Here is a 13720-nt window from a genome sequence, read left to right as displayed (position 1 = left end):
CTCTTTCTTCACAACATCTTGCATATTAAGACGCCGTTGGTGCTGCACCACGGATTTGTACTCTTCCTTCATCAAGATCTTGTAAGTACAAAAGGATGGACTGATCCCTTTTATATCCCTGATCTTCCAGGCGATCGCGTGCTTGTGCCTCTTCAGAACCGCGAGCAACTTCACCTTCTCCTCGCTTCACAAACTAGCAGAAATGATAACAGGCAAGCGGGAACCATCCTCCATAAAGGCATACTCCAAATGGGACGGGAGTTCCTTTAGCTCGATAGATGGTGGATCCACAACAGAAGGTTTTGTCTTAGGCTCGGCAACGAGATCAACATCCTCAATCCTCTCTAAACACTCAGGAGGCTCATGGTCCACACCACAAACCAACTCCTCAAATAGAGGTCCACTGACCAGTAAGAAATCCCTCCAACACACAACTGAGTATCCAAAGAGTCCTCCTCACATGTGTCCTGTATGTGCTCACAAACGCAAGAATCGATGGTATCAATGTAGAGCACGTTATCATGATCATGTGGATGGCGCATGGATCTCCCAATATCAAAGGTCACCTCCTTGTCTCCAACTCTAAGAGTGAGTCTGTCGGTGCAGACATTGATGAGAGCTCTAGCAGTGGCTAGGAAAGGACGGCCTAAGATGAGTGGTACATTTTTATCCTCATCCATGTCAAAGATCACGAAGTCAACAGGAAACACGAATTTGTCGATTTTCACAAGTATATTCTCAACTATACCTCTCGGGTATTTCACCGAGCGGTCGGCAAGCTGAATGCTCATACGAGTAGGCTTAGGCTTACCTAGGTCTAGCTTTGCGAAAACAGAATAAGGCATCAAGTTTATGCTAGCACCTAGGTTGGCTAAATCATTACTAACCGACAAACTACCGATCAAACATGGAATGGTAAAACTGCCCGGATCGGTCATTTTTTGGGGCAATTTATTCTGAAGGACGGCAGAACACTCCTCATTCAGAGTCACACAAGAAAGCTCCTATAGTTTCTTCTTATTCGAGAGGACCTCTTTCAAAAACTTAGCATACTTAGCATTTCTTTCAACGCATCGTGAAACAGAAGATTAATGTGAAGCTGCTTAAAAATCTCTAAGAATTTCCCGTACTGTTCTTCCATATTCTGCTTCTTCAAACGGCCTGGGTATGGAATGGGAGGAACATAAGTCCTGACTGGCTCACTGGTTTGTGCGGTACTTTCTGGGATTACCCTCGGGTGCACCTCACCAGGAGTCTCAGTCTCGATCTAATCGGCAATCGGTTTTGGTGTGGAAACCAATGCATCAACAGGAATTGTGGATCTACCACTCCTCAGTGTAATCGCCTTAGCCTCGGCATTCGGATTAATCTCAGTGTTACTCGGAAGGCTACCCTGTGGTCTCGCAGAGAGGAGCTGAGCAATCTGTCCAACCTGATTCTCGATGGTCTGAATGGACGCTTTCTGATTCCTCAACTCAAGATCGTGTTTCTGGAGAGTCTCATCAATCTTCAGGTTCCTCTGTTCAGCCAGTTTGTTTGAGGTCTCGGTTTTAGCCAAAAGCTGAGTCAAAAGATTTTTAACACTAGACTCACCACTGTACTGACCACTACTGCTGGAACCCTGAAACTGAGGCTTTTGCTGGTAAGATTGGTTCTGGGGTTGACTCTGGTAATTTGGATTTCGGTCAAACGCTGGTGGCTTTTTATTTTGACTTTGACTGCCACCACCATCTTTCCAGCTGAAATCTGGGTGATTTCTCCATCCCAGGTTATAGGAGTTGCTGTAGGCATTGTTTTGGCGGCCTACAGAGTCAACATCCTCCACCACCATGGCTTGTTGGCACTAACTGGTCTGGTGTTTCCCGTCACACACCCCACAACGAGAGCTAGATTTGGACAGATCGGATTGCATCTGGTCAAATCTTTTGGTCAAGGCTTCTAACTGAGCGGAAACGAGGGTATTAGAATTGACATGAAGAACGCCTTTTGTGGAAGGAATACTACGAGGCGGATTATATGCAAAACTCTTCTTAGCAGCTCGCTCCAAGACATCCAACGCCTCATTGGGAGTACACCTACCGAAATCTCCTCCCGCAACCTGATCAACGGCCTGCTTCTGTGCTCCGGATAAAGCATCAAAGAACGTACGAAACTGAAGTCCGCGACTCAAACCGTGATGAAGGCATTTTCTCAACAAGCCCTTGAACCTCTCCCATGAAGCATGAAGTGACTCATCATCATCAACACGAAAACCAGTGATTTTTTCCTGGTATCTTGCAGTTTTCTCGGGTGGGAAGTACTGAAGAAGAAACTGCTCAACCAATTTGTTCCAAGTGGTGATGGAACCGGAAGGAAGTGCCTCTAACCACTCCAAGGTAGCCCCACGAAAGTGAGAACGGAAAAAGTTGGAGTCTCACGGCATCGTCCGTACACCCCTGAATTTTGAATGTCGCACATAATCGAATGAAATGCGCAACATGAGAATGAGGGTCCTCGTTCGAGAGGCCTTGGAAAGAAACAGAATTTTTGACCATATGAATAATACTCGACTTTATCTCGAAACTCATGGTAATCTCGGGTTCCCTAACACCGCTGCCATAGCCATCAAGGGACGGTGTGGCGAAGTCATCCATATGACCTTGATTGTTCGGATCCGCCATCTTTTCTACTTTGGGATTCGCGTCCTCCTCTACAACTTCATTTTCAAAGACCTCGGCAATCTCGTGTGCTCTCCTCCTCAAACCTTCTTGAAGTTGTCGCTCGGGTTCGGAAAGGAGGGAAACAAGATTAGGACCGGGTGTAGTGGACATGCATCACCCGAAAGAAACGCGGAATGGAAACAAACAAGACACGGAAAACTACCTAAAAATATAACTAATAAAATAAAATAAAATAAAACAAGATGAATAAAAAATGAAATAGACTAAAATAACATAGAGCAAAAATATCAACAAGGCAGATCAATTACTCGTGTCGTTTTCAAAAGTAAAACACCGTGTCCCCGGCAACGGCGCCAAAAACTTAATGTGTGTGAATATATATATAAATTTGGATAAAAGTTTCACACAACAAAAACTTGACGTGTGTGAATATATATATATATAAATTTGGATAAAAGTTTCACACAAATCGAGTTTTAAAAATGGTTTTCACCAACAACCAAACTACACACGAAAGGCAAGTGTACCTATCGTTTGTAGTAAAGTATCGGTAAGAACCGAGTGTCAATCCATGGACACGGCGAACTTTTGATAATAAATCTTTGTAATTAATTTAACCGAACAAGCAATCAAATTGATTTTTCAAATTACTAAACTAACATATAACAATTAAAAGGCAAATAAAATATAACTAACAATAAATCCAAACAAGGCTACTTAGACTATGTATCCACTTAAACTTAGTGATAAGATAACAATGATAATGACAAACATCATGTATTAAGCACCAACATCAAATTCCAATCAAGGCAACCTAATACTAGCAACAAAACAACATGATAGGTTTCCAACAAGTTAATAACCATAGATTAGTAAGTTTGTCAAAACTACCTAATCTCATAATCAAAGGAAAGCTAGAATGAAAACAACAAACTAACCACTTAAAATCATGTAAAATAGACAAGTTCAAGAAAACTAGTTGAACACATGAATCTTTTAATTAGCAAAATATAAACTAAGGATTATGGCCTTAATCTCTAGCAAACATCAACCAACTCAAAGAATCATGTTATCACCATACAATTTTCCAATATCAAGTGATAGGTCTCATGCTTGTTAAAATTCATAACCAAGTTAATTTCCACTAGTCATTCCTAACTTAGTGATATAAACAAAGTGTGCATACACAAACTAAGTTTATAAACAAATACTAAACACATAATTTTCCAACATATTATGGCTAAGCATCTATCAAACTAACCAGACTAGGATTTAAAACAAGCATTCAACCATTAAACTCAATTCAAGAACATGTTATAAACTTGAAGAACACCAACTTGCCAAAATCATGCATAGATAAATATCACATAAGTAAAAGTTTCAATATAATCTAAGTAACAAAAGTATTAGGCCATAAGGCTTAATACAACAAAGGCTTAATACAATAAACAAAATTAAAGTAGTCTTACAAAGCATTGTTAAGAACAAGAAATTGCAAACTAAGATGAATGATGATTGCTACTTGCAAGGATGATCACACAAGATGGAAGCCTTGAATTCTCTCTAGAACACACAATAAATTTCCAGCAATTTCAGAGAATTCCTCTAAGGCTCCACACTTGAAATAAGGATAATGGAGGTGTATTTATGCATTCTGGACGTTTGGCCTGGGCAGGTGCACGGGCACGCACGACCGTGCCTATTTGTGGAAGTCAACCATTGGCTCTAATCTGACTAAAAAGTCAGATTTCTCTGTTTGGGCACGGGCGTGCACGGGCTGGTTATTTTGACTTTTCTCAGCATTAGATCATGCACTGGCTTGCACTGGCACATTTTCTGGTTGGCACGGTCCCATGCATGGGCTGGCATGGGCGTGCAGGTCTGGCAGATTGCTGTTTTTGCCTCCGAATCGCCATCTTTTCATGTTTTCTTTGTCGGGCGGACGCCCAGACCTGCAAATTCACAAATAACTCAAATAAGTACCTAAAACAATGAATTTGCATGGATTTCGGCATAAATATGAGGATAATTCAATGCAATAAGATGTACACTTTGTGTTACATCAGACACGTACCAAGTCTATGAGGGTTTTCTTGTGGCTTAAAACACACGATTTAGTAAAAAAAAATAAGCAATTTTGCATTAAAACACGAACTTGAACTTAAATTTGCTGATGCAGGTGTCTGATCGCGCCACGCGGCCATCTTCCCCTCCTTGGCCGCATGGTGTGGCGTGGTCAAGGGTGTGGGATGTTTCAATTTTGGCACTTTTAGTCCCTGCTCTTCTTAAAGTTTTACTTTTAGTATTAATGGACAACTTCAAACAACACAAAGGGTACGAAATGAAAATACATCCATGAATCCTTGTAAATGCATGATTTTATTAATAATAAAGATCCGAATAACATTCCTGAATCGGTTTAAACATAAACGAATACAAATAAGAAAAATCCGAGATGTTACAGTCTCCCCTACTTTAGGGAATTTCGTCCTGAAGGAAAATTAAAACATAATCGTGTTATAAATAATTAAACTTTAAGGAAAACATTTTTAAATAAAATATAAAATTTACCATAACATAGAATTTCTAATAGCCGGAGCAACGCTCCGAATGAAAATCCGATAAGGCACTTATATAAGGATGTACCAGTGGCGTATCCACCATGTCCTTATCATCTTATCATTTGTACCGTTATTCAAACTACTTTCGATTCTAGATTATGACACACAATTGTACGTATTATGATTCCCATGTGAGGACTTGGGTAATTATGTTCACTACCACAATTACTTTTATCGTCGGACGGTCCGGATAATCCGTCCCGTCATGTGGATTACAAAACATTGAAAGACATAATTTTGAGAGAAAGCAAAAGTTTTGATAAATTCGAATATAAATCCAGAAGACTATCAATGTATAAAACGTTTCTAAAAATGAACATTCGAGATGATTAATAAAACAGTGAAATTTCTAAAACATCTTTTGATGTAAAAGTAAACTCATCCATTAGAATTATTCTTGGATTATTATTATTACCATCTTTTTATATGTTGTTTTTTCAACTAATAAAAATAAACCAATAAATGTTTTAATTAAATATATTTATTGAAAGAGTTAAACACTTTGAAAACCACTTAAACTATTTTAATTTTTTTTAATTATATTAAATATGATTAATTTTCATAAATTCTATAAGGCATAACAACTCTATAATTTCACTATAAAAGTAGGACTAATCCTCCATCATTTTCACACCTCAATACATTCTTTTCTTAAGCTTAAGAGCACTAACAAGTAAGTTTTACCATTTCATGCATTTTATAACTTTTTTTTTATTTTACCTTGAATGTTCATACTTGTCCATAAGTTGTTCTTTATGATCATGGTACTTTTGTCATAAAAGTCTTATATTTTGGTTTTAAGAATCATTATGATCATGAATATCCAAGATAAACACTTTGATTTTTCTAAATTTTGGATCAAACCTAATTATTTTGCAAGAACAAGCATGAATATTTATCTCAATCTTATGATCCATTGATGATCATAAACCTTACACGCTTTCTTTTAAATAAGATGATTTATAAAAAAAATTGTTTAAATATTTCTTATAATAGAACTAATATACTTGATATCTTAAATAATTAATTGAGAAAATTAGTTATTGTTTATTTTTGTTCAACCTATAAAATAATATGTATAATTTTTTTAAAATAAATCTTGAAAAGCCTTTAAACTAATTAATTAGTAAATTAATTTATTATGTTACTAAAAAAACAAAACATTAAATTATAAATTTTTTTTATCTTGTTATTGAAGCTTATATTAATAAGTTATGACTATGCATTTACAAATCATTATTCAACTAATAAATATCAAATGATATATATAGACTTTAATTCATTTTAGTTGAACTCATTTTTAATCAAAAATCTCTAATTTCCAATTTTTCGTAGTTTCCTTTCCATCTAGACTTGTGATAAAATCTAGCATACATATTACTTGTTTAGGGTAATCCACCATGATTCTTCGCCTCGTTTGTTCGACTCTTTCAAACTTTCATCCTCATTTTTTATGGAGTTTTTCATAACCCCCTTTTTAACGTTTTATAATTATTTTTGGGGTGTGGCATGTCTCAAATTCTAATTCGTTGGTTATGCATTTGTTTTCAAACCAATTCGCATAATATCGTTTGTGTTGTTATTGCTCATACATATTGTTTATGATGTATACGTGTATTATGGACAATGTGTTTACTGCTTTATGGTGAGACGCAATCTCAATCGCAAACGCAAAGTGGGAGGGTCCGACGGGACGTACCGGCGCTATCTCTCCTTCAACTTCGGTTGTAAAGAATGGTGGTATCATTATCATTCCCTTAGGTTGGGGCGCCATTTTTCGTTGCATTCCGTTTATTTTATGTTGAATATATATCGCATGACGATTGTTGAATTGCACTTTTACATATGATTATACAGAAAACTTATGAAATCTCACCAGCATGTGTTGCTGACAAAAATATATTATTTTAAGCGTGTTACATGTTGAATTAAATGATGTGCTAAGAACAAGAAAACTAGATCAACCTTAGGTTTTATTCAAATGAATAATAATAATTATTTCATTTCGATGTAACGTTATTAGGCTTATTATCAAACTATTTGTGTACTTGCGAAATTATGAAATAAAATAAATATATTGTCACTATTAATAGTGTTAGCAGCTTATAAGTAATCTATATGTTGCGCCCGGACATATTCCGATTAAAGCGAGGGTGTTACATCATGTGGATGGAATTCTAAATTTTCTAATTGAATGTTTTAGGATTATCATAATACCACTTTTTTTCCTCTTCAACCCTTTTCTTTCTTGTAAACACAAAATTTTACACCCATAAAGAAAACTAGAATAACAAAATAAAACTAAAAGATTTATCTCTGTGTTTAAAATGGAAATCGAAATTATAATTATCCTATGCTATGTGTTCGAGATGAATGCAAGCATAATCGAAGAACATGAACTAACCAAAATCACAAAAGAGAAGAATCTAAGAACAAACTTATGGCTTTTGAAAATCAAATCGAAAAACCTGTGGCTTCTAAATATCACTAAAGATAATAATATAAGATGGCAAAAATAATATATAAGATGGCAAAAAAATTCAAGATAAACATAATAATATTAGATGGCAAAAACATTCAATCACTAGGGATGAGCGTTTTCGTTACGGGTACCGATTGGTACCGGTACCGTATCAGTACCGGTACCGAATTCGGTACCGATTTGGTACCGTCGGTACCAAATCGGTACCAAGTTTTGAGTTTTCGGTATCGGTACGGTACCGGTATTTCCCGAATTTTTCACGAAATACCGGTACCGTACTGGTACCGAACCGATAGCGGTACCATACCGGTACCGGTACCAACAATTTCCGAATTTCGGGATCGGTACCGGTACCATCCCAATCTCATCCCTGCAACCAAACAAGAAAAGGATACATGGTGGATTGGTGGTGTGAGCTTTCAATGAGATAATGAGACAAGTGCGGGGATGAATGGGGTCAGGGATAAGGGTTATATTTTCTTTTAAATTTGTGCATAATCTAATTCCATTTACCAATTTATCTCCAAGTTGTGGGGAAAACCAATTTATCTCCAAGTTGTGGGGAAAGGGAGGAATTGGCGGAGCATAACTTGGTTTTATGCGGTTTCGCTCAAATAACTTGGCATGTAAATAGTTCAATGGTGCAAGGTCCCGTCGTTTTTTGCGTTTGACACTTGAGACGTTTTGAAAATGTACAAGTATACGAGATTTAATACAGAAAAGGCGAAAGCTTTCCATACGTTATGGTTGAAGACAATGTGGTGTCATTAGATTACACGAAATGCATTGGTGTTCGATGGGAAACCGACAAATTTTGGTGCCACGATTAGCAACATAAAAGCTTTGGGCTTATTGTGGACTCGGAATAAATCAAATTTGGGGGAGATCTCATGGAATAAATGGTGTGCCTTTGATGTCTATGCAGGGGCGCTTTCTTGGGTTGTTTTTCTTGTGTTTTTTGTCTTTTTCATTTGTTCCTCCTGGGAGGTTTTATTCCCGATTGGTTAGCCTTTTGTTATGCTGTATTGGCGGTTAATAAAGGTTTTTTGTCGTTCCAAAATAAAATAAAATTACAATCCAGGCACAATTTACATTTATATTGGAATTAATTTAAATTCAATTCGGTAGTCCATAAAAACATTTCAATTTCGTTCAAAAAATTTCATACACAAATGACCTAAGAGTATTCTCATCTCATCTCATATCTCTAAACCAAAAATTACACTAAAATCATTACATTTGCTCTCTCCATTTCAATTAAATAATAGTATTTTATACCTTTATCATTATCTTTTCTCGTTCCGTCACCCATAACCACTTTAAAAATATTAAAAATTACAGGGTGTGAACAGTAGTTTTTCAAATATACAGAAAAATCACTACGTTTTCTAAAATATAAAAACTCTTTACACAAAACGCACTAAATCATTCTCTAAATTATAAACACACCTCTCACATAAAATAGGGGGTTGGATGAGAACGCTCTAAGTGCAAGTGTAGTTGGGCGACAAGATGTATGGATTTGGGGGACAAGTGGCTAACCACGCCCCCCCCCCCCCCAGCCTACAAAAGGGTGATAAGTCGGGGTGGGTGTGGGGGGCATGTATTTGTCATCGTGATGTGTTTCGGGTTTAATATTATTATATTATATGTGTGTGATATATATATATATATATATATATATATATATGTGATGTAGCTACAAACCATTACACTCTTAAAATAAAAATTATCTCTTTATTAACGTGACATAACATACCAAAAGTCGCCCCCAATTTATAGCCCCCTACACACATAGGATAACGGTTTCTAACAAGTTTTTGGAATTCTAATTCAAGATAAATGGTCTCTGAAAATCGCGAACATTTTTAAGTTAAACTAGTTGGTTTACCCGTGCTTCGCGACGCGGGCATGCAATTATGATTACTGGTACGTGTTACACGCCATGCAATTGCGATTATTGGTACGTGTTATCAGCTCGTTGCATATCCCAAAATACCACATCCCAGCCCATAATGTATTTTTCGATAACGCCACTATTTGTTAGACCATTTTTGCAATAATTACTCATCTTTAGTTGATACTCTTGTTTTGAGCAAGTTTTAAGATCCAATAAAAGTAGCTCTCTATGACACACATACAAAAAAAAAAGAAGCTTTTTCTGTAGGCTGTAGCTGATTGAAATTAGTTACCAAATTTTATTAGAGGTTTCATATGGTTTATATTGATGCATATTTAACTAATTTCAAAGTCTACAAACTTTGCTATCAACAAACATTTATTATCATAAAACTCTCATCAAAAGACGGAAAACAGATTCAGAAATGTAAATATCGAAAATAAATTAAAAACCTAAAAAGGAGAAAAAAAACTAAAAAAATTAAACTTTTACGACTTTTGGAATGCAATAATGTTGTTATTTAACAGATGCTAAAATTACGTTTAAGGCTCAGATCCATTTTAAGACCATCATAGAAAAACGGGTACAAACATAGATAGGTTGCAAATGGAGTACCAATTGGCAATTGCCATCCTAGGTATATGCCAAGCCAAGTTTAAACTCGATTGTTAGTCAAATAGCCTGAAATCGCCCACCCACGACATTAAACCGTTATAGTTGGATTTCGCAAATCAAGGTTCATTTTGCATATTAAAATATGAAGGGCTCAATCAAGGTAGACTCGCCGGAAAAGGAGTGAAGACAGAGACGTGCTAGAAAGAGAAGGGAACAAAGAGAGGTTAGAGATAAATACTGTAGAAAAATATTATATGACACGTATTATAATACGTGTGAACATTTTTATGCATTGTAAGACTTGTAACTTATGCAAGAATGACAATCGCAGTAGTAAAGTACTCAAATGTGAGTATACCCCAACTTCCTAATTAATAGATATATAATTATTTCGTTGGTCTCACGAATATTTATTTAGATAATTCTCAAAAGAGATCTAGAACTACTTAAAATTTGTTAAGAACTTAGTACCCTAGTCTAATCAAATCAAATCAAATTGATATATGTATGCTCTATTTATTTTTATCACCTGTCAATCTTATAGTCTTTTTTACGCTTTTTTCAATCCATTTTAATATATGGTCCTTATCTTTTAAATAATTTCAATAAGTGAATTCTAGTTTATTTTTATTAAATATAAATCCTAACCGATTTATTTATTAACATTAATGATGAAATAAGAAAATAAGGAAATATCAAAATTGAAGTTCCAGGCATGTTAGAATAAAATTTGAAAGTTATGGGTAATTACAAATAAATAAAATAAAGGTGCATCATTGCCGAATTTGAATTTGTATGGTAAACTACAAATTGATTTTATACTGGGATTCGAGCAGCAGTGCATAATTTTTTTTATATCAGATCAGTTTCAAATTTGGATTTAATTTTCTTCAAAAATTTTGTATAAATATTGCAAACATAAAAAATACTTATATATATCTTGGTGTTTACCATTAAATCATTGAAGTTGAATAGTATAATTATAATCCATATGTATAAGGGTTTACTATATGAACTATCTGTCGTTTATTTATATGACTTTTTTAGTATAGTATAAAGGGTTTTAGCAAAACGTGGATCAATATTTAGTTTTCAATATTTTCTTTCATAAATCAAACTAAAATGATTCAGAAACATATATTTTATGACTTGATTTATACTTTTTTATACATTTAAATATATTTAATCTAATATGCCTTATTAGACAATTTGCTTAATTAAAAGTATTCAAAATTTCAAACCAAAAAATATGTTTCAATCCCATTCCATTATTTTCGGTTTCAAAAAATCATTTAGGATATTGAAACCTATAATTTTGTTTTCATCAGTTATTTAAATAATTTTAATATTATATTAACTTATCAATTTTATTTTTATACAAATACAACTAGGGGAGACATAATTTGAGAACCTTGATTCCTGACTACATATTTAATTAAATAGATTAGATTATGTGGTTGAAATTAAATGTGATTAAAAAATTAAAGTAGGACAGAGAATAAATATGTGTAGTGATTACACTAATTTAAACGTCCGTTACGCATATGTAAAAAGTTGACTCAGTGCGTAAAAAATTATGTAATTTTTTTACGTGCATGTAACCTACATATATTATGTATATGTAAAAAAAATTCAAAAAGAAATTGTTACGTTGACTTCTTTTGAGTTCTTAAAACTCAAAGTGGTACTTAAAATAAATCTCCTCAATACAACTAATTAGGTTTATATTAATGTTACATGTTGGTTAGCACATAATTAAAGTGTACATTATGATTTAAATTCAAAATAATAAAGCCAGAGACAATTTTTCTCAAAAAAATAAAAATATATAGTTATAACATTTATTATTAAAATATGTTATAAAATTTATTAAAATTCACACCTTAATTATAATGTAAGTTAATAAAAATATTTATTATTAGTATTTTTTTATTATTTATAACTTAATCATGCTCCTCATTCATTTCTAGGATGTTCCATTTTCACATTAGTTTTAAAAAATATATAGTTAATCCGGTTAAAAGTCATTTACCATGCTTCCATAAAATTCAAAACATTTGCTTCATTTTGTTTCTATAATTTATTATATATGTGTGTGCGCGTGCGTGCGTGTGTATGTGTGCTTGTGTGTATCGTTTAATTTATTAAATATTACAACAACTTCCTTAATATTAACTAATAGCACGGACTTAGTATTCAAAATTTAAACATTACTTATCAAATACTTTCAGCTACCATAGATAAGAATCACTAATTTATACAACTTTAAATCTTTTAATATTCTGTTAACTCAAAATAATTACAGTTATTTGAGCATGACTTTAAGGTTAGTATGTCTTTGTCATTTTTTTGGTAATTATATTCATATGAAATAAAACAAATCATTTTGTTATATTTTAATTTTCGTTTATGTGTTGCTTAATTATACAATTGTTAATTGTAAAAAATAATATCAATTAGAAATTTGTCTTACACTAAATATTAATAACAACAAATTTATCATGATCAATCAATTTCAAATTCTAAAAAGTTATAAGTAGACATAGACTAAAGATTTTGATTTTTAATAAGCAACGTATACCGACCAATACAATCACAAATGTAGTGTACAAGAAAGTTTTTACTTATTTATAACATATTTGTGTAATTTTAATATAAACTACAACTATATTAATAATATATGATTATTTTGTTGACTGTATTTTACTTGATGGTTAAAATGTGATCATGAACCATGAGTCGTTGCAACAATTCTTGAAACCTCGTGATACTTGGCGGTAACTACAATTGCCATAATGCCAATTGACAGTTATTCTATATTTGCTGCTAATAAGATGTGCTATTGATTAACAAATTCGATACCAAAGAACAATGTTGATAGTGATGATTAAAATTAAAAGCAACCTTTAATAACTTTACAATTCCGAAGTTTAACCCCAGCCAAGGCTTTCCTCTTGGACGCGCATGCTCCAGGATCTTCATCGTCCAGTGAGCTTTGCCCGTTAAACTATCCAGTTGACTTAAGCTCTTAAAATTATAACATTCTCAAAGATTTAGGTACTTTCCCACTTGTTTGATGCTTCATCACGATTTCTCATGTCATCTGTGATCACTAAGTATATATATATATACCGATTACACAAAATAGCTAGATCATATGATACTTAATTCACCAAAGACAAATTCAATATGGATTGGTCCTGCCACATGACGGCCCTTGAGCGGATACGAACTTATACAAAATATGGTAAACATCATATGAAGAACATATATGAATCATGCATGTTGTACATAGAAACCGCTTTCTCTTTTTCAAAGTTTTATATGCTAAAATATACATGGTAGCAATTGCACACTTTCAATATTACTAAAATATGAAGCATGAATGCCTTTAGCAAGCACATAAATTTAGAACATCACATGTAAAAAGGTGATACATTCA

General features: G+C 33.8%; 1 protein-coding gene and 1 non-coding gene across 2 annotated transcripts; one reads left to right on the top strand and one right to left on the bottom strand.

Moving 5' to 3' along the window:
* Positions 1 to 344: 344 nt before the first annotated feature.
* Positions 345 to 938, bottom strand: LOC143626582 (uncharacterized). Its single transcript, XM_077096634.1, has one exon. The coding sequence runs from the start codon at positions 936 to 938 to the stop codon at positions 345 to 347; it is 594 nt and encodes a 197-aa protein (XP_076952749.1).
* A 1230-nt stretch (positions 939 to 2168) lies between these two features.
* Positions 2169 to 2273, top strand: LOC143626614 (small nucleolar RNA R71). The gene has a single exon (XR_013152451.1). It is a non-coding gene; the product is annotated as a small nucleolar RNA R71 (small nucleolar RNA).
* Positions 2274 to 13720: the final 11447 nt, after the last annotated feature.

Source organism: Bidens hawaiensis, unplaced genomic scaffold (genome assembly GCF_021521415.1).
Source record: "Bidens hawaiensis isolate Kalapana, Puna unplaced genomic scaffold, B.hawaiensis_p1.1 tig00004444_1, whole genome shotgun sequence".
In the NCBI taxonomy this organism is placed as follows: Eukaryota; Viridiplantae; Streptophyta; class Magnoliopsida; order Asterales; family Asteraceae; genus Bidens; species Bidens hawaiensis.
Note: the sequence above shows the minus strand (reverse complement) of the source record. Positions and strands in the feature narration are given on the sequence as shown.

What these genes read in the sequence shown, in the direction of transcription:
- LOC143626582 (XM_077096634.1), bottom strand. Translation starts at nt 938, where the DNA reads ATGACCGATCCGGGCAGTTTTACCATTCCATGTTTGATCGGTAGTTTG.